Source organism: Lithobates pipiens, unplaced genomic scaffold, assembly GCF_037356315.1.
Source record: "Lithobates pipiens isolate NorthernLeopardFrog02 unplaced genomic scaffold, aLitPip1_a1.2 Scaffold_16, whole genome shotgun sequence".
NCBI lineage: Eukaryota > Metazoa > Chordata > Amphibia > Anura > Ranidae > Lithobates > Lithobates pipiens.
The window spans coordinates 552336116-552363161 of NW_027507748.1; the positions used below are offsets into that span (position 1 = coordinate 552336116).

At 41.6% G+C, this 27046-nt stretch overlaps 1 protein-coding gene across 1 annotated transcript in view; it reads right to left on the reverse strand.

Moving 5' to 3' along the window:
• LOC143984183 (aquaporin-4-like) overlaps positions 1–19448 on the reverse strand; it is a 39261-nt gene extending 19813 nt beyond the window's left edge. The window contains exons 1-4 of the mRNA XM_077484479.1: positions 19419–19448; positions 18141–18494; positions 13385–13549; positions 5623–5703 (exon numbers count right to left, since the gene is read on the reverse strand). Of these exons, the coding sequence (XP_077340605.1) occupies positions 5623–5703; positions 13385–13549; positions 18141–18494; positions 19419–19448 (630 nt within the window). The remainder of the gene's footprint in view (positions 1–5622; positions 5704–13384; positions 13550–18140; positions 18495–19418) is intronic.
• Positions 19449–27046: the final 7598 nt, after the last annotated feature.

Consider the following 27046-nt stretch of genomic DNA (forward strand, 5'->3'; position numbering starts at 1 on the left):
TCTTGAACTGGGGTCTCACTATCATATTTTCTGGCAGTGTTCATGATTACAATCCTTTTGGAATGATGTTATGTCATTACTTCAACATCTGTTTCAAAAGGCCCTTTCCTTTGGACCCTGTTCATTATCTACTAGGTTTTCCTTTTCCCGGTGTCCCTAAATCAGCCAAGCTTTTGATCTCATACATTCGTCTACATTAGCTACTACGAGAGCCACCCCCCTCCGTTAGTTGTTCACTGACCCGTCTACAACACCCCAACTTTTACACACACCTTGTGGCTCACATTCGGAGAATGGAATTCCTTACTGCTACTGCTACAGACTCCCTTATACAGTTTAATAAATGTTGGATGACCTGGGATCAATTCGAATATGGTGACTTTCCTCTTTCAAAAACCACCTAATGTCATCTGTTTCATCCCTTATAACCTACTATAACCCCCCCCCCCCCCCCCTTCATCTATTGTGTGCTTATTACACAGCTCTGGCACCTACATTCTAACTTGGTATGCTCTGAATTGGTGATATTATATGCACTATTTAATTTTGCTTCTGTTTTGAACTGAATTAGACATCTATGTTATTCTTTCTTGTCATATCTTTATTTTTTTCCCTTTGTTTACTCTATGTGCAACTTCAATGAAAAACATAAAAAACATAATTGGGTTACCATTAGGGTTGACCTGGATGTTTGGGTTTGACGAGTTCGGCCGAACTTCGCAAAAAAGTTTGGGTTCGGGACCCGAACTTGACCCGAACCCCATTGAAGTCAATGGGGACCCGAACCCCATTGAAGTCAATGGGGACCCGAACTTTTGAGGACTAAAATGGCTCTAAAAACGTAATGGAAAGGTCTAGAGGGCAAAATGTTGTTAAGAGCATGGCAAGTGCTCTGCAAACAAATGTGGATAGGGAAATACCAGGATGCAGGAATAGAGCAACAGTATCTAAACCGTGTATCTCACACGTACAGATATGCAGAAAATGCTATTCAAAAAAAATAAATGTTTTGCCCTAAATTGTTCTTTTTTTGAATAGCACAATAGAAGAACAATATCTAAAGTGTGTATCTCACACGTACAGATATGCAGGAAACACTGCAAAATATCTGTTTTTGCCCTAAATGGGTGTTTTTAGAATAGCAGAATAAAGCAACAGTATATAAACGGTGTATCTCACACATACAGCTATGCAGAAAATGCTATTCAAAAATAATTTTTTTTGCCCTAGATTATTATTTTTTTGAATAGCACAATAGAAGAACAGTATCTAAAGTGTGTATCTCACACATACAGATATGCAGGAAACACTGTAAAATATTTGCTTTGCCCTAAATGTTTTTTTTTTAGAATAGCAGAATAGAGCAACAGTACCTAAACGGTGTATCTCACAGTAACATATGCAGTGCTGGTGCACTGAGCTTGCATAAAATGCCCGCCGACTCCAACCTAACTAACAGATGGATAAAAGTTATATTTTCTCTGGCACTGGGCTCAGTGCAGTGTAAAAAGATTGTGCACTGCACCCACACAAGAAAATCAAGGTAGATCGCTGAGTAATTAGATTTCTGAAGCAGGACTCCTATCTAATTCTCTCCCTCAAAGCAGCAGCAGCAACCTTTCCCTACACTATCTAAAGCAGAGTGACTTGCTGTGCTATGTGCCTCTAGCTCACAGCCATGCCATTAGTAGGCATGGCTGTGATGGCTTCTAAGGGCACACAAGTTAAATCAATGTTAACCCTTTCATGACTAAGCCTATTTTTGGAATTTGGTGTTTACAAGTTAAAATCCATATTTTTTGCTAGAAAATTACTTGGAACCCCCAAACATTATATATATTTTTTTAGCAGAGACTCTAGAGAATAAAACGGCGATTGTTGCAATATTTTATGTCACACGGTATTTGCGCAGTGGTGTTTTAAACGCAACTTTTTGGGAAAAGGGACACTTTCATGAATAAAAAAAAACAAAACAGTAAAATTAGCCCAATTTTTTTGCGTAATGTGAAAGATAATGTTATGCCGAGTAAATAGATACCAAACATGTCACACTTTATAATTGCGCGCACTTGTAGATTGACGACAAAGTACGGTACCTAAAAATCTCAATAGGCGACGCTTTAAAAAATTTTTACGGTTACCAGGTTAGCGTTACAGAGGAGGTCTAGTGCTAGAATTATTGCTCTCGCTCTGACGATCGCGGCGATACCTCACATGTGTGATTTGAACACCGTTTACATACGCGGGCACGACTTCCGTATGCGTTTTCTTTGCTTTGCGAGCTCGCAGGGACGGCGGGCGCTTTAAAAAATTTTTTATTTTTTTTATTTATTTTATTTATTTAAAAATGACTAAATTGTTTAAAAAAAAAAAAAAAATAATTGATCACTTTTATTGCTGTCACAAGGAATGTAAACATCCCTTGTGACAGTAATAGGTGGTGACAGGTCCTCTTTATGGAGGGATCGGGGGTCTAAAAGACCCCCCACCCCTCCTTTACACTTCAATGTATTCAGATCGCCGAAAACGGCGATTCTGAATACCGGATATTTTTTTAAAACCGGCGCCATTGGCAGCCGAGTAAACGGGAAGTGACGTCATGACGTCGCTTCCGTGTTTACGATGAGGAGACTGGAACGAAGCCGATTACGGCTTCGTTCCAGTTCCTCCGCAGCAGCCGGAGGCGTCGGATCAGGAATCGGTGCTCCCGATCGAGCGGGAGCACCGGTAACAGCGGCGAGAGGCGGCGGGAGGGGGGTACGTCCCCTCCCGCTCCTCCGGCATAACAGCCGAGCGGCTTTTAGCCACATCGGTTGTTATGGCTGGATAGCCAATCGCCTGCTGCAAAAAACGGTACCGGGATGATGCCTGCAGGTGCGGGCATCATCCCGGTATAACCCCCGGAAGCCGAGTACGCATATCTGCGTACGCTCGGCGGGAAAGGGTTAATTAGCTGCCCTGCAGCTGTTAAAAAAGCGCCATTACATTACCAAACCCGAACATACAGTAAATTGTCCGGGACCCAAAAACCCAAAAGTCCGGTACTTTACAGTTCGGGTTCGCTCAACCCTAGTTACCATTATAGACTCTTGCCGTGTTGCTAGTGTCGTGGCCTTGAACTTATGTGCTAATGTGTCATTGTTGGAAGTTCTTAATAGTTGGATATGCTACATGCTTTCAGGAATATGTACATGTTTTTTTTTGTTTTGTTTTTCAGTGAAACTTCTTTGAGATAAAAATAATAATAATTTGACCAACTCGCTATAGTAGGACAACATCATCACATGTATAAGAATTTGCATTCCAAGCACCTGGGTATGGAATCTTGGAATCTCAAACTCTGGCTGGTGTCTGAACATCTTCCTTTTGCATAAAAATACATGCATTTGCAGTTCAATACTCACTCAGAAAGGTTCACAAAGGTTTTTAAAAATTAGGTTATTTTACAATCAAAGGTATGCCTACAATGAAAAGGCTTAAAGAGGAAGTAAACCCTGGTATTTTTTTTCCTTTTTTCTTCTCTGCAAAATAAAGGCATAAGGTGCTAGTATGCATCACATACTAGCACATTATGTGACACTTCCCTCCAAATGAAGCCTGCGTTGTCCCCACTGTAGGCTGCATCCATCTTCGCCCATCTTCCTTCTGGGGCCGTGGACTCCAGCTCTGTGACTGGCCAGAGCCATGTGACATCACTCCCGCACATGCATGCTGGTGCAACTGGTCACAGCACACTACCTGAAGAAATGGCACAGTGGCCGTTCCTTCAGAGTGCATGTGCCAATGACATCATTGGCACAGTAAACCGTAAATATCTCCTGAGCTGCGCACGTTTAGGAGGTATTTACAGTACCTATAGGTAAGCCTTATTCTAGGCTTTTTTTTCATAAACTATCCTAGATGTGTTGGATGCCTGGTCTGCCGATACCAACTCCGTGGTTCCTTTCTCCAGTACTTACTTAGGCATGCCTTTTGACTATGAGTTTAAAAATAGAGCAGAGTGACTTTAATGCAGTTGTATTCTTGTATAGCATGTGCATTAAGAAATTTTAGCAGCTAGACACACCCAAAAACATGAGAGAAAAATCACATTTTAGGCATGCAATGACTTAACTAATTTTACACTTGATCATTTCCATCCTGGGCAGGCGTCATATGACATCCTCTGCTTCTCGCCACTACTGTGGGCCCCCGGGGGCTCACAGCATGGGAATTGGGTGTGTCCCTCGGGACACAGCCCATCCCCAGGCAGGGTAAAAAGCCAATTAAATTGGCTCTTTACCACATGACCGGCTGTGTCCAATCACAGCTGGTCACAAATGTCAACAAATGTAGCACATTTTCCGGGTTCTTCTCCTCAGTGTGTGCGTAGGAGACCTGGAAGAAAAAGTGCAGTGATGTACCTGTCACAGCCCATCAGAGTACCCATCACCAGCCCCAGAGTACCCGTCACCAGCATCAGAGTACCCATTGCAGCCCATCTGAGTACCTGTCACCAGCCCCAGAGTACCTGTCACAAGCCTGAGTACCTGTCACCAGCCCATCAGAGTACCCAAGTACCTATGTTCATCTTATCAGAGTACCCCGAATACTTGTCACCAGCCCATCAGAGTGCCCGAGTACCTATCTCCAGCCCATCAGAGTACCTGAGAAGCTATCTCCAGCTCATGAGGGTACCCGAGTACCTGTCACCAGCCCATCAGAGTACCCGAGTACCTGTCACCAGTTGGGGTGTTTTCTTTTCAAAATGGGGTAATTTTGTAGGTAATTCCACTGTCCCAGTGCTCCAGGCCCTTCAAACATGTGATAGGTTGTCAGGAAATGAAATGTGTAATTTATGCTTCTACAATGCTGCTCCCTGCATGTTGGACCTTTCTATGTGGCCACGCTGTGCAAAAGTCTCACACATGTAGTATCGCCATACTCAAGAGGAGTAGTAGAATAGATTTTGGGGTTTTTAATTTCTATGTAAATGCTATGTGTTATAAAAATTGAATAAATTGTTTAAAACAAAATAAGTTTTCATTTTCCTAGTTTTCCTCATTTTCCACGTCTTCCAAAAAGTTTTGGAAAAAAATGACATGTTCAAAAGACCTATTATGCCTCATAGAATATACCTTTGGGATGTTTGCTTTCCAAAATTGAGTCATTTTGTCGGTAATGCCACTGTACTGGTGCTCCAGGGCCTTCAAAATTGTATATATTTGTGTAAAACAGTTCAAAAAGGTCTTCTTTATATTGCTGCAGATATGCTATAGATTTTTCATTCTAAAACAGTTTTCTTTTTAAACTAATGGTGATTGTAGCTGTATTAGTGCAGTTGTATTGTCCATGAAAAATTATGTTAGTGCACTTCTGCTAAAACTACTGCTTAGACCTTGAAGAAGGGTTCACACCCTGAAAGCTCGTCCATGAAAAATGATATGTTAGTGCAAATAAAAAAAGTATCATGGGCAGTACTCAATTTTTTCTTTTTAAACTAAAAAAGGGATTAATGACAATATTAAAGCTTTCATAGCTATTTTTAAACCCAAAATGAAGCCATGAGGAACGTTTACAAAATCAGAAAACACAATAAAATAAAATGTGAGAAATGTTTTTGGTTTGTCTTTAGAAACTCACCCAGTGATGTTCCCAAAACCCAGTGAGCAAGGCTGGTCCAAACGATCTGGCTGGGTTCATACTTCCACCTGAGAATGGCCCCTATCATTTTTGATGGCAAGAATTTGTAGATACATATAATAAAATGTTATTAATAGAACCAATGACGATCCTAAATGCTTGTTAAGTAAAATAAATACATAAATACATTTTTTTTTTTATCATTTTGGATTTAGGGTATTTGTTTTTAGGCATCAGTGTACTTAGAAGCATGATTACCACGCATGATGAAATATCTCACAGAGGAAGACTAGCAGTTACTGACGCCAATTTGGCAATAATATTTTAGAAGGTAGTATATAGTATGTGCTACGCTGATAAAAGACATATCTGTACCCACGTCCTATAAGTAGAAATAGTACATAGGAAATCGGATTGAGGCATTCAGGACTGTACCATGAAAGTCCTGAATGCATTAATTCAATTTCCTATGTAATATTTTAGGAGGGTTGATCTTGAGAAATATTAATTCGGTAGGAATCAGTTTTTGTTTTGTTTTTTCATTTTTATGATTGAATGAATTGATTTTTATAAGTGAATGGTGAAAGCAAACCTGTCGTAAAATAATTGCTTTCCTCTGAAATGGCAAATATTCGCTGCAGTTTGTAAGGAGGTCTCCAATACATTTCAAGAACCTCAGAAGCATTTGAAGCTTATTTCAAATGCAAAGCAAATGAGTGCTAATTTGCTAATTTTGGCCATCTACATAAATCCTTAAAGAAGATCTATATATACAGCATACACTTACATTTTATAACATCAGCATTATAATAACGGTGCAAACAATTTTTATTTTTGACAATCCAATGTAAGATTACAAGAAAAAAATGTGAATGCTGCCTGTCTAATGGCCATTTCTTTCCACAACTTCCTGGGTTACCTGCATGCTTTGCATCTTCTCCTCTGCTGTTTACTTTCAAATTTTAAGAACAATGTTATCCATGGTACCTTCCTATCTACAAGCAGTGATTTCTGTACTGACTCCACTCCCTGAAACTCCTGTCAGCACCCCTGTAGTCCAGAAGGCAGGCTCTGTGAAATATGTGACACAGCAGTAGCTAATCACATGGCTTAGTGAATATGCGTCACAGAATTCAAGGATATAAATGTGTGGGGATCTTCACAAAGTACTGTATTTATGGCGTACAACATGCATTTTTTCCCCTTTAAAATCAGGGGAAAATCGTGGGTGCGTGTTATACGTCGGTCCCCTGCCGTTGTCAGCCTGTAGGCAGCTTTCAGCCGCCTTTGTCCCTTCTCGGCGGCTTTCGGTCGCAGAGAACGGGAGAGAGTGGCTGAAAGCCGCCAAAAGCTACCGAGCGCCAACGAGATACATAGGACATCTGGCTCTGTATCCCGGCGGCGCCATTTTTAAAAGGCAAAGCTGCAAATGAAATTGACAAAGCTGCAAATGACACTGACAAGGGAGCAACCATGGACAAGGCTGCATGACAAAGCTGCATATGACACTGACAAAGCTGCATATGACACTAACAAGGGTGCAATGATGGACAAGGCTGCATGACAAAGCTGCATATGACATTGACAAGGCTGCAAATGATGGACAAGGCTGCAAATGACACTGACAAGGCTGCAAATGACACTGACAAGGGTGCAATTATGGACAAGGCTGTAGATGGACACTGATAAGACTGCATTGATGGGCATTTAAATGTAAGTTTTTTTCCCTTAAACTTCCCTCCTAAACTTGGAGTGCGTGTTATACGCCGATAAATACGGTAATTTTAGAAACTTCATGCTCATTCAAATTAATAGGGGTAGGTTAGAACTAATTGAAGTAAAATGTGGAAATAAATATATGATTTTACATTTTGACAATAAATACACCTTAAGCTGAACCTGTGACCAGGATATGGACATTCATGTATTTACATATTCTTAGCGTGTAGTAAAACGGAAACTTTTATACTTACCTGACGGTAACTTTCCTTTCCTGATGCAAAGCATGACAGCATACACGAATTGGATACGCTCCGCCTCTCACCCAATAAGGACTGCTTATACTATATTTAAATAAGTCGCCTCCCCCTAGGCAGCATTCTCGTAACTATACTCAAATGCAAAACGCACAAGGGAGGGACCAGTATGCTGTCATGCTTTGCATCAGGAAAGGAAAATTACTGTCAAGTAAGTATAAAATTTTTCAGTTTTCTTTACACAAAGCATGACAGCATACACGAATGGGATGTGGCACGCACACAAAACCTATAAGGGGGGGGGGGGCCATGCTGAAGCGTTTGTATCAACTCTTCTTCACCAGCACCAGACGAAGATCTGCATCTTTGCTTCTGGGTCAAGACATAACCCTTCCGGCATGTCCAAACTAAGATGCCAAGCGTCACAACACAAGCTTGAGTAATGGACTCGGCAGCATTCTCGTAACTATACTCAAATGCAAAATGCACAAGGGACCTGTATGCTGTCATGCTTTGCATCAGGAAAGGAAAATTACCATCAGGTAAGTATAACATTTTCAGTTTTCCTGACACAAAGCTTGACAGCATACACGAATGGGATGTAGCACGCCCACAAAACCTATAAGGGGGGGCCATGGTGAAGCGTTTGAAATAACATAGCATCAGTTTAGAACTGAAGTCGATTCCCCTGCTTCCAATGTTGCCTGATTGACTTTGCAATAGGCAAAAAAATGGTTTGTAGTATATGAACCTGGTTGATATCCTATAAAAGTCTGGACCTCTGAATTTTGCCCATGAGCTCCCCCATCTGATAAAGTGAGTTCTGAACTAGATTGATGAATTCCTCTTCCTTCTATAAGCCCTTTAGGCTACTCTGACCCAAGATAATGCTATTGTCTTAGCGGACAGTGTAAGTCTTCTTCTGGTTCTGCCAGGCCTGAAGAGGCCACTGTCTGACCTTCTAGAGAAGGACTACTTCCATGTATTTCTTCCACATAGAGTCCATTACTCCAGCTTGTGGTGATGCTTGGCATCTTAGTTTGAACATGCCGGAAGGGTTATGTCTTGACCCAGAAGCAAAGATGCAGACCTTCTTCTGGTGCTGGTGAAGAAGAGTTCTCAAATACGTGATATCCTTAAGAAATACTACTTTGGTGTCAATGAACCTATTGAGGTAGTCTTGTTCAGAAGAATGACCCTAGTTGCAGTCAGGAGCAGAGGATTCATCCTTAAATTCTGCAAGATTTTCCATGTTCTAGTATACCTGGAGTTTGTCGCCAGTTCCCCCGGCTTCCACAAGGTTTCAAATAATGAAGGCGAGAGCCTGCAATCAGCCTTTCTAACTTGGTCTTCCAGTTGCTTGATGTAACGTGGCTGAATTTGGATACACTTGGCCCTGCTGTGCAAGGTCTGAGATCTCAGGAAGACTAAAATAGGAGGAACTGGTGCCAAAGACTGTACTTTGAGGACGCCATGGCCTGTAAGGTTACCAGATCATTCTCCTTATCCCAGCTGTATGACTACGGATCCTGGTTGAACTAGACGGACTTGTGTTCTTTTTCAACCTGCCCAACCATGCACTATGATCCTGACGAGGAGCTTAGAGATCACAAGTCTGGTGGTTATACAGGCAAACCTGCTGGCCCAGCTGGATGTTAGTACATCCACTGCTTCCACTTCTGGGAAGCTCCTCTTGCAGGAATGACTTCCATTCCTGACCATTGTGTTTACTACCAGGTTGAGATTCATTGAACTGCTTGTTGGTATAGGGCAGCCATTCTCAACCAGGGTTCCATGGACACCTGGGGTCCCTCCAGAGGTTGCTAGGGGTTCCTTGAGCTGTGGCTGATGCACTACCTTTTGATGGTGGCTACAGAGTTCAAGGTTGATTATCACTTCGCAAAGCCAGCAACATGACACAAAATATATTTTTAGCTGTCTCTAAGGGTGGCATTCTGAGCACCCTTTTAAGGTGAACATTCTTCCTATTGACCACCCTTGACATCCAAGGCTTCGTATTTTACCGTATCTGACAGGAAGTTCTGAGTGAGACACCAGAACACAGAGCGATGAGATGAGACAGGTTTTACCATTGGCAAACCTGAATAGGAGATGCCTCTTGCCATGACGATAGGAGATTACCTATAGCCGTCTGTTTGGAGCATACCTGCCTCCTAGGCTGTGTTGCCCAAAACGACTTCCCCACTTGGGATTCACTGTACCCCTGTGGTTAGACACTTTGTCCTCCACTGGCCTATGTCATTGACTTGAGCTAGGAGGTCACCGAGGTGAATAGACTTTAATGATTGTTACGTTTGCAAGTTTATGAAAGTTGATAAGATTAACTATCCCTAGCCACCATTGACGGGACTAGTCTCATATGTGGGGTAATCTTTCCTTGGAAAGATTACCTGTTCTGTGCAACACCCTTCCTTGACTGGCTCTAAGGGGGGGATGGGAGAGGCTCCATACCTGACAGGTGGACACCAATCTATTCCCAGGCAGCCACCTGGAGCTCCAGGCCACTGCTACAGTGGGCCAGAAGTTACCCCAACATCTCACTGCTCCCTACTGACTGAAAGCCGCATCCAGCCACAGGAAACAGACAAGGAGCCACCTTGGAAGGGACAGCCCTGACCACAAAAAAACTTCCAGCATCTTTGCAAGGGAAACCAACATATCCAAAGCCAAACTAACAACAAAATGTGTGTGTGGGGCCACAACTCACCAGGGAGGAGAGACTGGATCAGTCTCAACTAACCACAAGACAGAACTGTTTTACCTGCATCCAGAGACCAGTATCCCAGCCCCCCAGTATTTGGACCTGGGGGGGGGGTGTCTCCCTCATATGGAAGCTTTACAACCGAACAGAGGGGCTTCATCACAGGAAAGAGGCTGAACCTGTGGGGCTGGCCAGATGAATTCCGGCAGGTGAGAGCAAAAATAAAAATTTTCATTAATTCACAGTTATAACCAGTTGAGCGTTTAAGGAAAAAAAATAGAATGCCGCCTGGGGGAGGCGACTTATTTAAATATAGTATAACCAGTCCTGATTGGGTGAGAGGCGGAGCCAATCCCATTTGTGTATGCTGTCATGCTTTGTGTCAGGAAATTGGCTTTTAAACAAAGACCTTTGCAAGCTGCAGGCACTGTGGAGCAATTCCTCTTCAGAATTCACAGCATAATCAGTGAAGTTGTCTGATGTATGTCTCTAAATAAACACTGTACAATCCTTCTCTTAGCACCTTATCTCCCCTTTCCCACCTCGAGCAATGAGTTGGCAGCCTTCTAGTCTTCTAATCACTAAGGCCCTTTCCACACGGATGGACCGTATTTCATTCGGATTAAAAACGGACATACATGTATCTCTATGGGATAGGGACATCAGTCTCTGCTATGCTCCATTTCTGATGATGGAGGAAAACCTTACTTTTCCATCCGTCTGCAGATCGGATCGGATGAAAACGGACTCTACGGTCTGTCTTCATCCCATCCCCCATAGAGGAGAGCAGCGCTCTGACAGGTTGGTCCCTGCACAGTGTGCGGAGACAGACCTGTCATCTGCCTGCTCATCGGGGATCAACGCTGAGCAAAGTGGAGCCCATACTCGGACACATCCGTGTGAAAGGGCCCTAATGTAAACACAGTGCAGGTGCTCTGGGAGGCAGAGCAGGTAGCTGAGCTGATAAGAGATAACAATGTCAATGCTTCTATGATGAATTTTGAGTATAAAGCCTAGTACACACTAGTAGTTTTTTTTTTCATTCAACCCAGCAGAGCTGAATGAAAAAAAACTGACAGCTCCGAAGGAGCTGTTGTACTATCTGACATTAGTACAGCGATCTGACCTGCTGTTCTATTGTGTTCCAACAGTGGGAAGTGACCCCTTTTCCAGAACAATTTAGTCGGTGCTCTCAGCCATTGGCTGTGAGCGCTGATCGGCAGAGCTTTTTCCATCGTGCCCCTTCAACAGAAACCGGCCGAAAAACAGGCTTCTGTCGTAGCGTCTACAGTACACATGGGTCGAATGTTGGGCAGCCCGTGTCTGCTGTAGTTCGTCTGACAGAAGCCAGCCGTTCTGTACTTGCACAAAGTATAGATGTTTGAACATCGGTTTTCCTGGCCAAAATTGTGTTTAGTTTGTGTGTATTTGTGTATACGCATGTACGCAAATTAAAATAAATTCTAGATCTCAGAATAAAATTTCAACCTATTCAAATTAACATTTTACACATGTACATGCATATTTGCACACATAAAATACCTGACTAGAAACTCATATTTCCTTCTTTATTTATTTTTTTACTCATCTATACGTAGTGTATGTTTGTGTGTACTGGCACATTAAAAACAAAGGTCTGCATTTAGATTTAAAAAAAGCCCATATTCGTCCCAGTGTGTATAAGCCTTAAAGTGCTCCACAATGCAGCTACAGAGGTCAATGGAAACCTCCTAAATAACAATTTACCTGCATAGAAGATTTTCAATACTTGACTCTCCAGCTGTCTACTGCATCAAATGACACTCTAATGAAGTGAAATCGCTGCCATAGGTCTCTTTAGACAGATACTTCTCAGAGTTTTAGTGTCCTGGTCACCCTGCTACATTTGGTGGTTCCTTCCACTGATATATATGTTATTACTGCATCTGTGAAAGCAAAAGTAACCACTGAGCACAGCGGAGGATCAGGCAATCAATGCTTTCAGAAGAGTCAGTTTCAGTGTGGGCAGAGGGAGAATATTTATGAAAATTTGGGGCTTTTCTATGTATCTTGTGCTATCCTTTTTTTTGGATTATTTACGAAGTACTTATTTATGTATGAAATAACGTTTTTTACTCTATGCAGGTATTTACTTATGTATGTAGTATATCAATTTTCTATCGAATATGAATTATTATGAGACAAATGTCCTACTTTTTTACATATATTATAGATATGTTAATTATAACTCCATTAACTGTACTTATTTAAAAGTCCTGCTTCCTTGTTCTCCTTTGTATATTTTAATAGGGATGGAGGCTGATGACAAGGTCATCTCCTCATATAAAGTCCCATAGACCCCTCTTTTAGAAATGTATGATCTACTTTTAAGGTGCACCATTTACCGTATTAGCAATTTTAGTTCAAGAACAGTAAGCTTCTTTGAACAAGCTGAAGTTAGAAGCTGATTGGCTACCATGTACAGCTGCACCAGATTTTTCACTCTCCAGTTTTAGTAAATCAACCCCACTGTCACTTTAATAGTAGTAGTAGCAGTAACTGAGATTTAGAACAAGCAGTAACTGATGTGTGGAACTGCAGAAACTGTGCAGCAATTCATCCTCAAGGTTCATAAAGGAAGACCAAAAAATAGTACCCAATGCTGTCTGTAATGTAATAGACATGGTCAGACACACTCCTTTCCCAAGATTGGGAGGAAGCATGTGTGAGGATTATGCCTGTTACTCAGCTATGTCAGCACAGGGCACTTGAGTGTGTGAGCAGGAGGCATAATTTTCTTGCTCCATAGGTAGTAGGTCAAGCCATTTTTTTTAAAGCAGAATCATGATTCTTGTCCCTACAAAGTAATACATGCCTGTCTTTAAGTTTTGTGTATTTTGCCTACTAGCATCCTTTGGTTTAAAACTCCATGGTCTTCTTGCCGTGTTTAAATATACTACATTATATCAGAAATGTGTGCTGAACATCTTGATAGGTTGTGTCTGTAACCTGAAGTGCAGTTTTATTCCTACAGTTTATGCCTCAATTAATCAGTGTCAGTTAAAGAGATGGATGTTTTTCTTACCGCTGTTAAAGCACCTGCTATCAGAGAAAAGCCGATAGCAACACTCCCTGGCTCTGCTATGTCCCTGCGCCTTCGATCATCCACAGCAAAGATTGTAAAAGCTAACTGGAATGTTGAGAGGATCTCCATTCCCACAGCCTGTCCTGCATTTCCTTCACTACTCACCTGTGGATAAAAGACCTGTAGTAAATACATTTGCAAAGGCAGTCAAAGCTCCATTCAAAACGAATTATAGTGCTGTGAAAAAGTATCTTCCCCCTTTCAGATTTTTTCTTTTTTTTTCATATTTGTCACACTTAAATGATTTAGATCATCAAATTTTAATATTACACAAAGATAAAAATACTTCAGTTTTAATTTGTGATTTCATTTATTAAGGGAAAAAAATCTGTCTAAACCTGCCTGGCTCTATTTGAAAAAGTAATTGCCCCTTTGCTAAATCATAAATGAACTGATTAACCAAATTTTTTTGCAAAGCTGAGTTAAATTTCACTTGCCACACCCACACTACTGTCAGACCTGATGAGAAATCACTTAAATAGAACCTGTCTGGAAAGGGTTACAAAGTCATTTCTAAGGCCTCTTTCACATGACTGATCCGTTCAGGTCCGCCTGTCAGTTTTTTAGGTGGACCTGAACGGATGCTCCATAGACACCTATGGAGCATCGGATGTCAGCGGTGACATGTCCGCTGACATCCGACCTGCTCCGATCCAAAAAAGTGTGACGGTGGAAAAACATACTTTTCCATCCGTCTGCGAATCGGGTGACCATGGACTCTGCAGTCCGTTGTCATACGATCTCCCATAGGTGAGAACGGCACTCTGACAGGTCCATCCCTGCACAGTGTGCAGAGACGGACCTGTTATCTTCCTGCTCAGCAGGGATGGACGGAGCTATCCCTGCTGAGCAAGCAGATATCCACGGGGTGGATCATCACAAATCTGTCCCGTCTGAAAGAGCCCTAAGGCTTTGGGACTCCAGTGAACCATGGTGTACCACCTATTATCCACAAATGGAGAAAACTTGGAACAGTGGTGAACCTTTCCAGGAGTGGCCAGCCTATTTAAATTACTCCAAGAGCACAACGACGACTCATCCAGGAAGTTAAAAAACCCAGAACAACATCTAAAGAACTGCAGGCATCATTTGCCTCACTTAAGGGCAGTGTTTATAATTCAACAATAAAAAAGAGACTGGCCAAAAAAAAAAAATCACATCCATGGGAGAATTCCAAGGCCAAAGCCACTGCTGACAAAAAGAACACAAAGGCTCATCTCTCATTTGCAAAAATATCTTGATTATCCCCAAGACTTTTGGGCAAATATTCTGTGGACTGAGACAAAATTTGAACTCTATGGAAGGTGTGCATGCCGTTACATCTAGGGTAAAACACTGCATTTCCTAAAAAGATCATCATACCAACAGTCCAACATGGTGGTAGTAGTGTGATTGTTTGGGGCTGCTTTGCAACTTCCGGAACTGGATAACTTGCAGTCATTGATGGAACCATGAATTCTGTGCTCTACCAGAAAATCCTGAAAGAGAATATCAGGACATCAGTTTGTGACCTCAAGCTCAAAGTGCATCTGGGTTAAAGCAGCAGGACAATGATCCGAAACACACCAGAAATTCCATCTCTGAATGGCTCAAAAAAATAAAATTAAGCTTTTGGAGTGGCCTAGTCAAAGTCTGGACTTAAATCTGATTGAGATGCTGTGGCGTGACCTTAAATGGGATGTTAATGCTCAAAAACATTCCAACATGGTTGAGTTAAAACAATTCTGCAAAGAAGAGTAGGCCAAAATTCTTCCACAGCGATGTAAAAGACTCATTGCCAGTTATCACAAATGCTTGATTGCAGTTGTTGCCACCAAGGGTGGCACAACCTGTTATTAGATTTAGGGGGCAATTACTTTTTTCACATAAAGCCAGGCAGCTTTGGGCAGCGTTTTTCCCTTAATGAAATCATCATTTAAAAACTGCATTTTGTATTTACTTGGGTTATCTTTGTGTAATGATAAAATGTAAGGATCTGAACAGGGGCGGACTGACAACTCATGGGGCCCCCGGGCAATAGGAGATTATGGGGCCCCCAGGCAATAGGAGATTATGGGACCACACAGTATACACAAACACACACACATGGTATATAATCACACAGTATACACAGACATGTTTCTATTGGCTGAAAAGGTACTGGAGGGGCGGGGTAGCTATAATCTCTGGATTTTTAGACCAAAAGGATGTCAGTAAGGGACATTTCAGAGACAGATGTAAAAAAAAAAACACAGATTTTTACATACTGTCCCTGGTTTTACTGAGGCTGGCAACCCTGATGGGGCCCCCAGTGGCCCGGGGCCCTCGGGCAGTGCCCGAGTGGCTCAATGGTCAGTCCGCCCCTGGATCTGAATCAGTTAAGTGTGACAATTATGCAAAAAAAAAAAAGTCAGGAAAGGGGTAAATACTTTTTCACAGCACTGCATTTACATTCAACATGGCATAATGCAGGGTGCGATTCCCACCAAGTGCTCTCTGAAAGCCCAGAAGAGAAATATTTCCCTATCCTCACCAATGCCACTGTTGATGTGTGAGATCAGCTTTTTAGCTGAATTATGTATATAAACCTCTTTGAAGAATTTCTTTCTTTGCAGGTGTTAATCAACCAGAAACATTGGAATTGTTGGCTGAAGAGCTTTGCTTGACCTGTCATAGCTCTTAGGGGGAGCAGTGGGGTCTCCTGCCAGGATCACTAATTGCTGTAAAGATTTAATGGATAATCAAGGTTTCACAATACAGCCAACAATTAAAATATTTTCAATAGTTATTTCAGATACTAGGAGATCAAATAATATAATATAATAACATAAAGGCATAACACACGTAAATAAAGAACAAAGTCCTAGCATGTTAGCTAAAGGAAAGTAAGAAAAAAATGAGCAGAAGCTTACTGTGTATAGTGTATCAATTGTACTGAAAAAATATGATTAGCATTAGTGAATGGATTGTGCAGACACAGACTTAGAAAGTCTGATGCTCTTAATAAATAAAGGTTTACGATAATGAGAAATGTTGAATGGCAACCAGATTATAATCTGATGATCTATGTGGTAGGGTGCTTTGTTAATTAAAGTAAAGCTCCAGCCCAAACAGGTAGAGTGGGGAAAGTGTTAGAATCGCTTTCAGATTGTTATTGCTGCCTCTATACAAGTTTGGAAGATCCACTCTTACTTTCTGCTCTAATGACTGTTAATAGAATAGAAAGTGAAGGGAGATCTAAAATGTAACAGGTGTCAACAGAACAGGAGGAAAAATGTCAGTCTCCTTGAATAATCACCTGTTCTGGTGACTACTATCAGTGGTGGGATTTGTGGAGAGATTACCATTTACCCTCTGTTGTGTCTCCGGAGGAGAGAGTAATGTTCCCCAGTAGGCTCACAGGCAGCAGAGGTTCTAACCATTCTGTACTTCACCCAAAAGTAGAAAAACATTTTGGCTTTCAATGTGAAGAATTAGATGCATATAAAAGTGTGCCATAACATTTAATTTATTATTTTATTCTTATTTGCTCCCATTCGGTCTGTTAAATATACTGTAGAAATGAAAGAGTTTTGTTAAATCTGCTTGGTACTCATGTCAGAAATTCTGAGCTGTCCTTGTGCACACTTTCTGTGTTCTCTCTAGAAGTCTAGTTTAGCCCTCCCAGTCCTTATATTGGGATTACAGAATGACTACTCTTTATGATGTGGAGATCGAAGAGAAGGAAGATCTGAGTAGTTTTGCAAAAGAAAACTGGACAGGGCTGACACCATTCAGTTCATAAAAAAACAGCTTTGTCAAACCAAAATGTAGGAGCTGCATTTTCTAGCAGATCAAACTAATATTTTTCCATACTTGCAAGGTCCTCAAAGTCATAAAACATGGGTAAATGTGCATGTATTGCATAGGCTTTTTGTATTATGGTCTGACATACACTTTTAAAGAAATACATACTAAAAATGAACTTCAGGCAAAAGGCAAATTTAAATAGTGAGCTACTAGTGTTGTACACTCTATACTTCAAAATTGCTAGACAGTCCACTAATTTTACTTTTATAAAACATTCCCTAGAACCCATGCTGACTACTCCATTTTGGTTCTCTTATCTACACAATCCTATATGGATTAGCACGACTGCTTTTTCTTTTTTATAGTTTTAGTTAGTGTGACAGTAGTCAAGGAGGAAATTAATGATAATTATTATTTCTGTGATGTGAGTAAGAAAAGGGCAAACACAATGGTATTTTTGAGATAGATGAAGGTGACATATTTTTTGCAGAGGACTGAATGCCCAAGAGAAAAATTAATGGGTAGGCCTCTTGACATGGCTTTGAATGTGCATGACTGTGTAGTGCCAAAGATAACCAGTATACTTAGAGCTGGGTTCCAGGTTTACTTTCATTGTAAATAGTTTGTTTGGGCCAGCTTGGCCCAAACTATTTAAACTGAAAGTAAACCCAGAATACGGCTTTAAAGGTTGTCAAAGTACGATGAAGAGCCAGGAGCAAAAAGCACAAATACTGAGAGAAGATAGAAATTCTACCAATACATGACCATCTTTAGAAACTGTAATGCTCTGAATCTATAAGTAAAATTATATTTGGAAAATGAAATAGAGCTACAACTGGCAGGGGTTTACAATACATACAATTTTCACTTGATTACTACTATTAGTTATTGGCAAGTCAATAACCATACTCTGGGGTGGTACACTTACTCTAGTTACAAGCTGAATAAAGACTGAAGCTGGTAGGATGAGATAGAAAATAGCAGAGGCACAAGTAGCACCAAGAATCTGAGCTACACCAAAGGCCAATCCATGAAGCAGATCCAACCTTCGTGCACAAACAAGAGCAGATGTGATGGCTGGATTTAACTGTGCACCACTTATGTCCCCAAAACTCTGCACCAGACTGACAACTGACAGACCTGCAGCCACAGCTGGGGCCATAGAATGTGTCTGAGATGCTCTTGTTTGCAAGCTTGAGGACCCTAGAACTACAACCACCAGTATAAAAGTTCCAAGAGCTTCTGCTAGCACTGAGCGCCAGAATCGATGTTTCCTCAACTCCTAGAAAATGAAATAAAGAAATATTGATTCTTATATTTTTGCAAATGTATAGAAAGAATAAAAAACACCATGCAAACAATTTTTAAAAGTACTATTTTTCTAACAGGAAATTTCAGAGTACCTAGAACCATTCACATGTCACAAACCCATGACAGCCATGAAATCACACACATTTTCACACTCTAGGGACAACTTAGTTACAATTTACAGTAATTGATTTGTCATTATATTCTAGGTTGTGGGAGGAAACCAGAGAAACGGAAGAAAAATTTATCAAATTAAGTCTATGCAAACTATATGCAGATATTGAACACAAAACACCTGGGTTTTTGTTAAAGAATAGCTATTGAAAGGGTGACTCATTGCTTTATTCCACGCGCCATTCTGGATTTCACAAATTGGATCCTCAAACCATGAAATGTGTTGTTGGTATTATATACGTGCAACTTAAAAAAAGTGAAAGTTTACCAATTGTCATAATGAAAAAACACAGAATAGGATGGTGACAGCAAAGGTTTAAGCAACAATCAATCAATTAATCAAGAAATAGATAAAAAAAGAACAAAAGTTAAATGTATGAAGACTTGACTAGCAAAACATATAACAGTAACGAAGAACTGCATCCTCCTACCTCTTTGATAACCATCCTGCTGCTGTGCTTCGGGGCGTTGAGTGAATAGACAACCTGAAGCTCTAGACTCGTTCAATCTGCTCTCTATATGTATAACTCAATATAGGTTCTCCAACCTAAGGGGAAACCTGTAGAAACTGATTTGGTTTCCTTGTTGTAAATCAACAGAAAAATTGGAAATGTGTTTCTTTGATGCAAACCATTAGGAAAAGATTCAGTTACTGTGGTGATAGGACCCCTATTTCAATGTGAATAGGATGGTAAGCAGTGCAGCTGGATGGGCCAGGTCTTACCTCTTTAGTTACCTTGGTGACTATTGTCATACGTTTGATGAGCTGCTTTCATCTTCAGGAATACATATTGCACAAATCCATAAACAGAAGCAAATTTAAATAGTTATTTGCCATGTACATGTTCATTAACAGAATGCATGTCTGTAGAATTGTTTAAAAACAAAATATCTTACATACTGCATCCAAATACATTTCTGTGCCCAACAGGGAAGAAGCTCACAAGGAATATTTTGTTTTATGCTCAGATCTACTGGGCTCTCAGGGGCAATCTACATTTGAGGCCTCAAGGAATAAATTGCAGGACATTCCAATGGTGCTGGACCCCCCCCCCCCATCACTATAATTGGACTAGATGACAGCCCATTAGAAGACATAGATGCTGCTGATGACACTAAATGACCTACACCAGGAAAAATTCTGTGTGCTGTAAACAAATGCACAGCTTTGGTTAACACTATCATAGATCATTTGGGTGGGCGGAAAGAAAAAGTGTCCTTATTGCAGCAGAACCTGCAGAAATTTAGGGAATGTACTACTGCAGCAGAAAACCTCATCAGTGATCAGGAGGTCAAGATGCCCTCCCTGATTAGCTAAGCACACTACACTGCACAATTGGCAAAGGCAAACAATTCCAAAGCTGAAGATATTGAGAATAGGCAAATACATTTCTGTATAGTATCTGTTTAGTTTGCAGACCTCTACAGTGTGAACATAATAGTAAGCACACTTATTTGAAATGAAGCACAACCAAATCATCACATGTAGTCTTCAAAGTCTGTGTACACAAAGGACCGACTTAATAAAGTGAGATGAACTTTATCTCTATTTACTTTAAACATCCATTTATCTATGAAAAATTGGAAAAAAGAGCTTCTTTATGAGACTGAATGTCTAAAGTGAAGGGAGTGAACACAGGTTGACTTCACCTCATCAGATAGTTAGGTCTGTCTTTTCTTTGCCTTACTTCACTACTGAGTGAATGGTGCTCAAAATTTTAAAACTCTTAACTGCAAGGGCCATTTCACACTGCAGCAGGGTGTACCCACGGTTTTCTTCTGGGTTACTTGCAGTTTTCCATAGACTTTTATTATGCTCTGTGTTTTTGCCTCGTTTTCTAAAAGCACACAAAAGCCCTGCATGCTGCATCTTTGGTATGCTTTCAAAAATTGTGCCAAAAAAGAGCAGAACATTATAAAGATCTATAAGTAACCACAGGTATCCCACACAAATAATGCAATTACACTGTCCTGTGTGGGTGAGGCACCCATGTCAAGAGAAGTGAAATTGCACTAATTGTGCTAATGCCTGAGCTTCAGGCTGGGAGGTGCGATTATGTGACAGCCAACATTAAGGCAGGTCTCCCGGACTTAGAAGTGAGTTGCAATGACATTAACTCCATGCTCTTCGTACTAACTCCATTACACTAATGACACTCGTACACTTCAGATAACCTTATGCATAGAGGACACTCTCTAGGTGTGCAGCATTTTGATGTACCAGGCTCCACCAATCCAGCAATGCATGTCACCCCCTTCCCAGTGACCCATCCTGTTGTTGCGATGGGATACAGGAAGCGCTCTCTTTCTCCCTCTTCAACCACCATGCTTGCTCTTATTCTCCCAAGGTACCTCATACATCTCTCTTCTAGACACTCTGTGCCATGGGTCCAGTCTCAAAGAGTGTGGAACCAACAAGTGGAGGTGCCAAGCACTTAACCCCCTCCACTACCAGAAGAACCATTGCCTCTGCCTCTCCTTGCTGATTGGCTGCCTTGAATGTGACACAAACACTGTAATTTTTAGCAATAACACATTAACCGCTCTATAGCAAAATAACCGCCACAGTGCGGTTGGCCAGTTCTGGTAAGGCATCATATAATGTCCCCCCATGATTGTGTCCGATGCGGCGTGTGCAGGTGGCATGCTCTGTGATCGCTGTGTCCTCTGGACACAGCTGATCACAAATCTGGGTAAAGAGCCAATCACAGTGATTAGCTGTGTGCAATCACAGCTGATCACAATGTAAAAAACACTTGCCAGTTATCAGCATTCCTTTCCTCATGCTGTCACAGCGTGAGGAGAAGAGAGAGCCGGTAACCGACTAGTGTGAAAAGAGACATCTGCACTGATAATCAGGGCACTGATCATCAGGGTCCTGATCATCAGTGCGGCCCCAACAATGCCCGTCAGTGCTAATCAGTGCCCATCAGTGTCGCATATCAGTACAGTCTCATCAGTGCCTCTTCATCGGTGCAGGCTATAAGTGCTACCTACTAATAGTGCCCATCAGTGCTCCCTTATCAGCGCACATCAGTAAAGGAGACAGAATTACCTGTTTGCAAAGTTTTATAACAGAAACTAAAATGATAAAAATTTCATATGGGTACAGTGCTGCATGACCGCGCAATTGCCATTCAAAAATGCGACAGTGCTGAAAGCTGAAAATTTGCCTGGGCAGGAAGGGGGTAAAAGTGCCCAGTAGGCAAGTGATTAACTTCCACTGGATAGCACTCTGTGTGTTATGCCATGTACACACGGCAGGACTTTGACAGCAAAGGTCAGACGGAACAAATTCGTCAGACAATTCAACCTTGTATGGGCTTCATCGGACCTTTGCTGTCGAAAAATCAGATGGACTTTAGATTTAGAACACGTTTCAAATCTTTCCGACGGACTCAAGGCTGATCGAAAAATCAGTTCGTCTGTATGCTAGTCCGATGGACGAAAACCGACGCTAGGACAGCTATTGGCTACTGGCTATCAACTTCCTTATTCTAGTCCGGTCGTACGTCATCATAGTCGAATCCGTCGGACTTTGGTGTGATTGTGTGTGGCCAAGCCCGTTCGTTGGGAAAGTCCGTCAGGAAGACCGTCGGACTTAGCCTGCTGGAAAGTCCGGGCGTGTGTACACGGCATAAGACCCATGTATTGCATCTTCCTCTAGCTCAGTCCCGGTGTTGTGTTGAAAGCCCTGTCCTTTTGATACGCTGTGCATGCAGTCTTTTAAGAGACATCAAACCAGGCAAAGCAAATAAAAAAATAAAAATCCTTTATTCAGGTAGTTGCTGATAACAATATAGCTCTCAAAAAGCGCCACAAAAAAGTTTTAATATACATATTTATTGGCGTATAACACACACCTTAAAGAGGAAGTAAACCCTGATGAGTTTTCTTCCTCTTTCATTCCCTGCAAAGGTAAAGCATAATGGACTACTATGCATTGCATAGTAGTCCATTATGTGTCACTTACCTGACACAGGAGCTAGCGAAGTCACCGCTGTCCCCTGTAGTCCGGCGCATCCATCTTCTCGGTGGGTCTCGCTGCTCCGCCGCTGTCATTTTGTGAAGCGGCGATGATGTCACTCCCGCGCATGCGCACGGGAGCCACCACACGCAGCATATCGCCGTTGACGGCGGCGCACTCAGTGCGCTTGCGCGCCGCTGTCTACGGTGCATGCACCGTAGACAGCGGTGCCTGTCTTTCGGCAAATATCTCCTAAACCGTGTAGGTTTAGGAGATATTTCTTGGACCTACAGGTAAGCCTTAATCTAGGCTTCCCTGTAGGCCAAAGTGTGTTGTAAGGGTTTACAACCACTTTAATTTAAGAGGGAAGTTTCAGCAAAAAAAAAATGTAATTTTAAATAAAGAACTTTGAAGCAAGATAAGGGTCAGTGTCCATCAATGCAGCCTTATCAATGCCCATCTGCAGCCAAACCAGTGCCCATCAATGCAGCCTCACTATTGCCCATCAATGCAGCCTGATCAGTGCCCATCTGCAGGCTTACCATTGCCCATTAATGAAGCCTGATCAGTGCCCATCGGCAGCCTCACCATTGCAGCTTGATCAGTTCCCATCTACAGTCTTGCCATTGCCCATCATTGCAGCCTGATCAGTGCCCATAGGCAGGCTTGCCATTACCCATCAATGCAGTCTGATCAGTGCCCATCTGCAGCCTCCCCATTACAGTGTGATCAGTGCCCATCTGCAGCCCTGCCATTGCCCATCATTGCAACCTGATCAGTGGCTATCTGCACCCTCGCCTTTGTCCATCAATGCAACTTCACCAGTGCTGGATTACACAGAGCCGGGATCTCCAGTGTATTTGGCGCTCCCAGTCACACACAGTCCCTCCTCGTGGCCCCTATGATGGACAGAACACTGGCCCAATGCCAGGACATGCAACGTCTATGCTAGGAGCCGGTCCAAGAGGTGGGACAGTGTTTGTAGTGTTAATTTTGGCAGCAAATTTCTATTTAGTTTAAGTCTTAGGCCGCGTACACACGGGCGGACTGTCTGACGGACTTGGTCCGCTGAAACGTGTTTCAGCGGACAATCCGCTCGTGTGTGGGCTTCAGCAGACTTTTTCGGCGGACAGTCTGGCGGACTAAGTCTTTCGGAATTTCCGTAATATTGTCCGTCCAAACTTGGTTTCAGCGGACAGTCCGCTCGTGAGTAGGCTAGTTGGACGGACTAAGTATGGCGCATGCTCAGAAAGGATTTACACGGCCGAAGGTTGCATTGCAGTGTATTGGACGTCGTATTTCTAGTCCCGTCGTACGTGCTGTACACGTCATCGCGCAAGCTTTCAGCGGACTGTCTGTTCATCGTGTGTGGTCAAGTCCGTTCATTCAAAAGTAGGACGGACTGTCTGTCGGATTGTCTGACGGACTTAGTTGGGCGGACAATCCTCTCGTGTGTACGCGGCCTTAGTCTTAGGACTAAAATGGCATTTTAGTTTTAGTCCCATTTTAGTCTTCTGCAATTGTTTTAGTTTTAGTCGTATTTAATTGACTAAATCTCCAGTACATTTTAGTTGTCTAATGCATTAGTTAACATTTCTCTGCAATTTCCAAACTCCTTATATACTGCTGGAGTGAAAGATCAAATATGTTATTATTTATGGTATTGAGGTATGAACATGCACTACAGACCAGTGTTAATTTTGAAGTCAAATTTCAGTTTAGTTTTAGTCTTAGTCTTTTGACTAAAATGGTATTTTTGTTTTAGTTCCATTTTAGTCTTAGTCGCATATTGGTCATCTCAGTTGTTTTAGTGGTTTTAGTCGACAAAATTAACACTGTGTGCGTGTGTGACTGCGGGCATCGAGTATACAGGAGATCCTGGCTCTGTGTAATCCGGCAGTGCTCGCCCTCCCCCTTTCCTTCAAGGCAGCCAGGTATTGGCGTACAACATGCACACAAGATTTGCTCCCCATTTTCAGGGGGTAAAAGTGTGTGTTATATGCCAATAAATATGGTAATTCCTGTACAGAGCTCTTCTAATATGCCAAAGAGTGTGCATATTTTAGAAGAAAAGGGAAAATGAATAAAGGGGACTGGAGGGTAACCAACCCCCAGGACTTTCTTAACGGCACCAGATATGTACAAACAATAAGTAAAATCAATAAAGTTTTATTCAATGTACAAAAAACATTTCTCAGAAGAAAAAGACAATTTTGTCCATATACATACAAAGTGGAAAATATAAATATATAAAAGTTGGTACAGAAGCCTACAGGACTCCACAAATTACCACATTTATATACGATTTAGCCTGCATTGTTTCTTTCCTACATGTTTCGCTCTTCAGAGCTTCCTCAGGACAATTGCAGCATACAGCAATCAATAGAAAACTGAAAATATGCAAAAAAATAAACATAAATAATTCTGTACATACAAGAGACCCCTGGGGGTCTAATTTGAATCTAATTTGTTATTGAGTATTTATATAAAAATTATGTCCTGTTTTTTATCACTGTAGAGGTGGTCGATTCATTCTTTTCTGGGTAGAATGTCAGATTTGAATGAATCCATTACCAGATTCATTTAATTGTTTGTGTTAGGCTGTTGGGTGGACATTTTTCGTGCCCCCCAGGGGTCTCTTGTATGTACAGAATTATTTATGTTTATTTTTTTGCATATTTTCAGTTTTCTATTGATTGCTGTATGCTGCAATTGTCCTGAGGAAGCTCTGAAGAGCGAAACATGTAGGAAAGAAACAATGCAGGCTAAATCGTATATAAATGTGGTAATTTGTGGAGTCCAGTAGGCTTCTGTACCAACTTTTATATATTTATATTTTCCACTTTGTATGTATATGGACAAAATTGTCTTTTTCTTCTGAGAAATGTTTTTTGTACATTGAATAAAACTTTATTGATTTTACTTATTGTTTGTACATATCTGGTGCTGTTAAGAAAGTCCCGGGGGTTGGTTACCCTCCAGTACCCTTTATTCTTTTCCCCTTTTCTTCTAAAATTTCTCAACTGGGATGTGGCACTTTTTTACTTCATGTACTCATGTGACCATTAGCCTTTCTATACATATCCTCTGTCCAAAGAGTGTGCATATGTTATGCAGAAGGCAGGTCCTCAAAGCAACCCCTCTTAAAAGAGAAGTATGGGTTTTCTTTTTTTGCCTGGTTCACTGAGACTACCATCAGTCAAGGAAGCTGGTAGATCCAGACTTTGGAAGTCAGCATGACGCGCTGCCTCGACTGATGGCACTGACATCAACGGAGAGTGGACTTCAGACCGCTCTCTGCTGAAAATGGGTCACAGGAGTGCAAAACTAATTGCGCTACTGTGACCCAGAGGAAAAACCCAGCCTAAAAAGCTCAGGCAGGACTTCTCCTTTAAGGCAAGAGTCCATTTAGGCAATAAGCCACAGGGGTCACTACAAGTCTCTTAGAGTCTATGATTGGCAGTAATCCACAAATGCAGTAAGTCCATGATTAACGGCCATAAGTCCATAGTTCCTCAGGCTTGGGACCCTCTCCAGGAAGGCCAATTAGGCTCCTATCACCTCCCTTCCCCCCAAAGGGGGTGATCACACCAGCAGGGTAACAGGCTATATTTTGGCAGTTTTCCCCAGTTACTCTCTCCTTCAGGGGCTTGGAGCTAGCCCCCTTTATAGAATGCATTAAGGTGAAAAACCCTAAACCAGTGATTACAAACCTTGGCACTCCAGATGTTTTGGAAATACATTTCCCATTATGCTCATGCACTCTGCAGTGTAGGTGAGCATCATGGGAAATGTAGTTCTAAAACATTTGGGGTGCCAAGGTTCACCATCACTGCCCTCTGAATTATTGCATTTGTTAGTTTGAAAAGTCAGTCTAAAGGAAAGTGTGAATAAAAGCACTTGTGGGTTTAACCATTTATTTTTATGCATGTTAATTATTCATGCACCGTGGTAAATGGATGTGGCAGTGGTCTTTGTCTACATATTTACATACCACCTCAGAAAAATGTGAGGTTTGACTGACCTGGTACAAGTATAGAAATAAGCATTTCTGACTTCACTTTGACTTGTACTGGTTCCATAACTCTCAAAGTATTTAAGGTCAGCAATAGCAGTCTCCTTATTGTTTCCCAGTACAGGTTAATTTTAAAGGCATCCTGGAAATTATATATTTAGTTTTTTCCAATTTCCTTACAATTGTAGTACACTAAACATTACATTTGATTTTCATATTTACCCATAAACTCAGGAGAATTAGATGCCTTATTACATCTCTTAATATTATTTTCCACTTTGTTAAGTAGTCCAGGTCACAGAATGTGAATGTAGCTTTAGGCCAAACAACAAGCATCAGCAAAACAAAACAGGTCCAGCATTAGGATGAG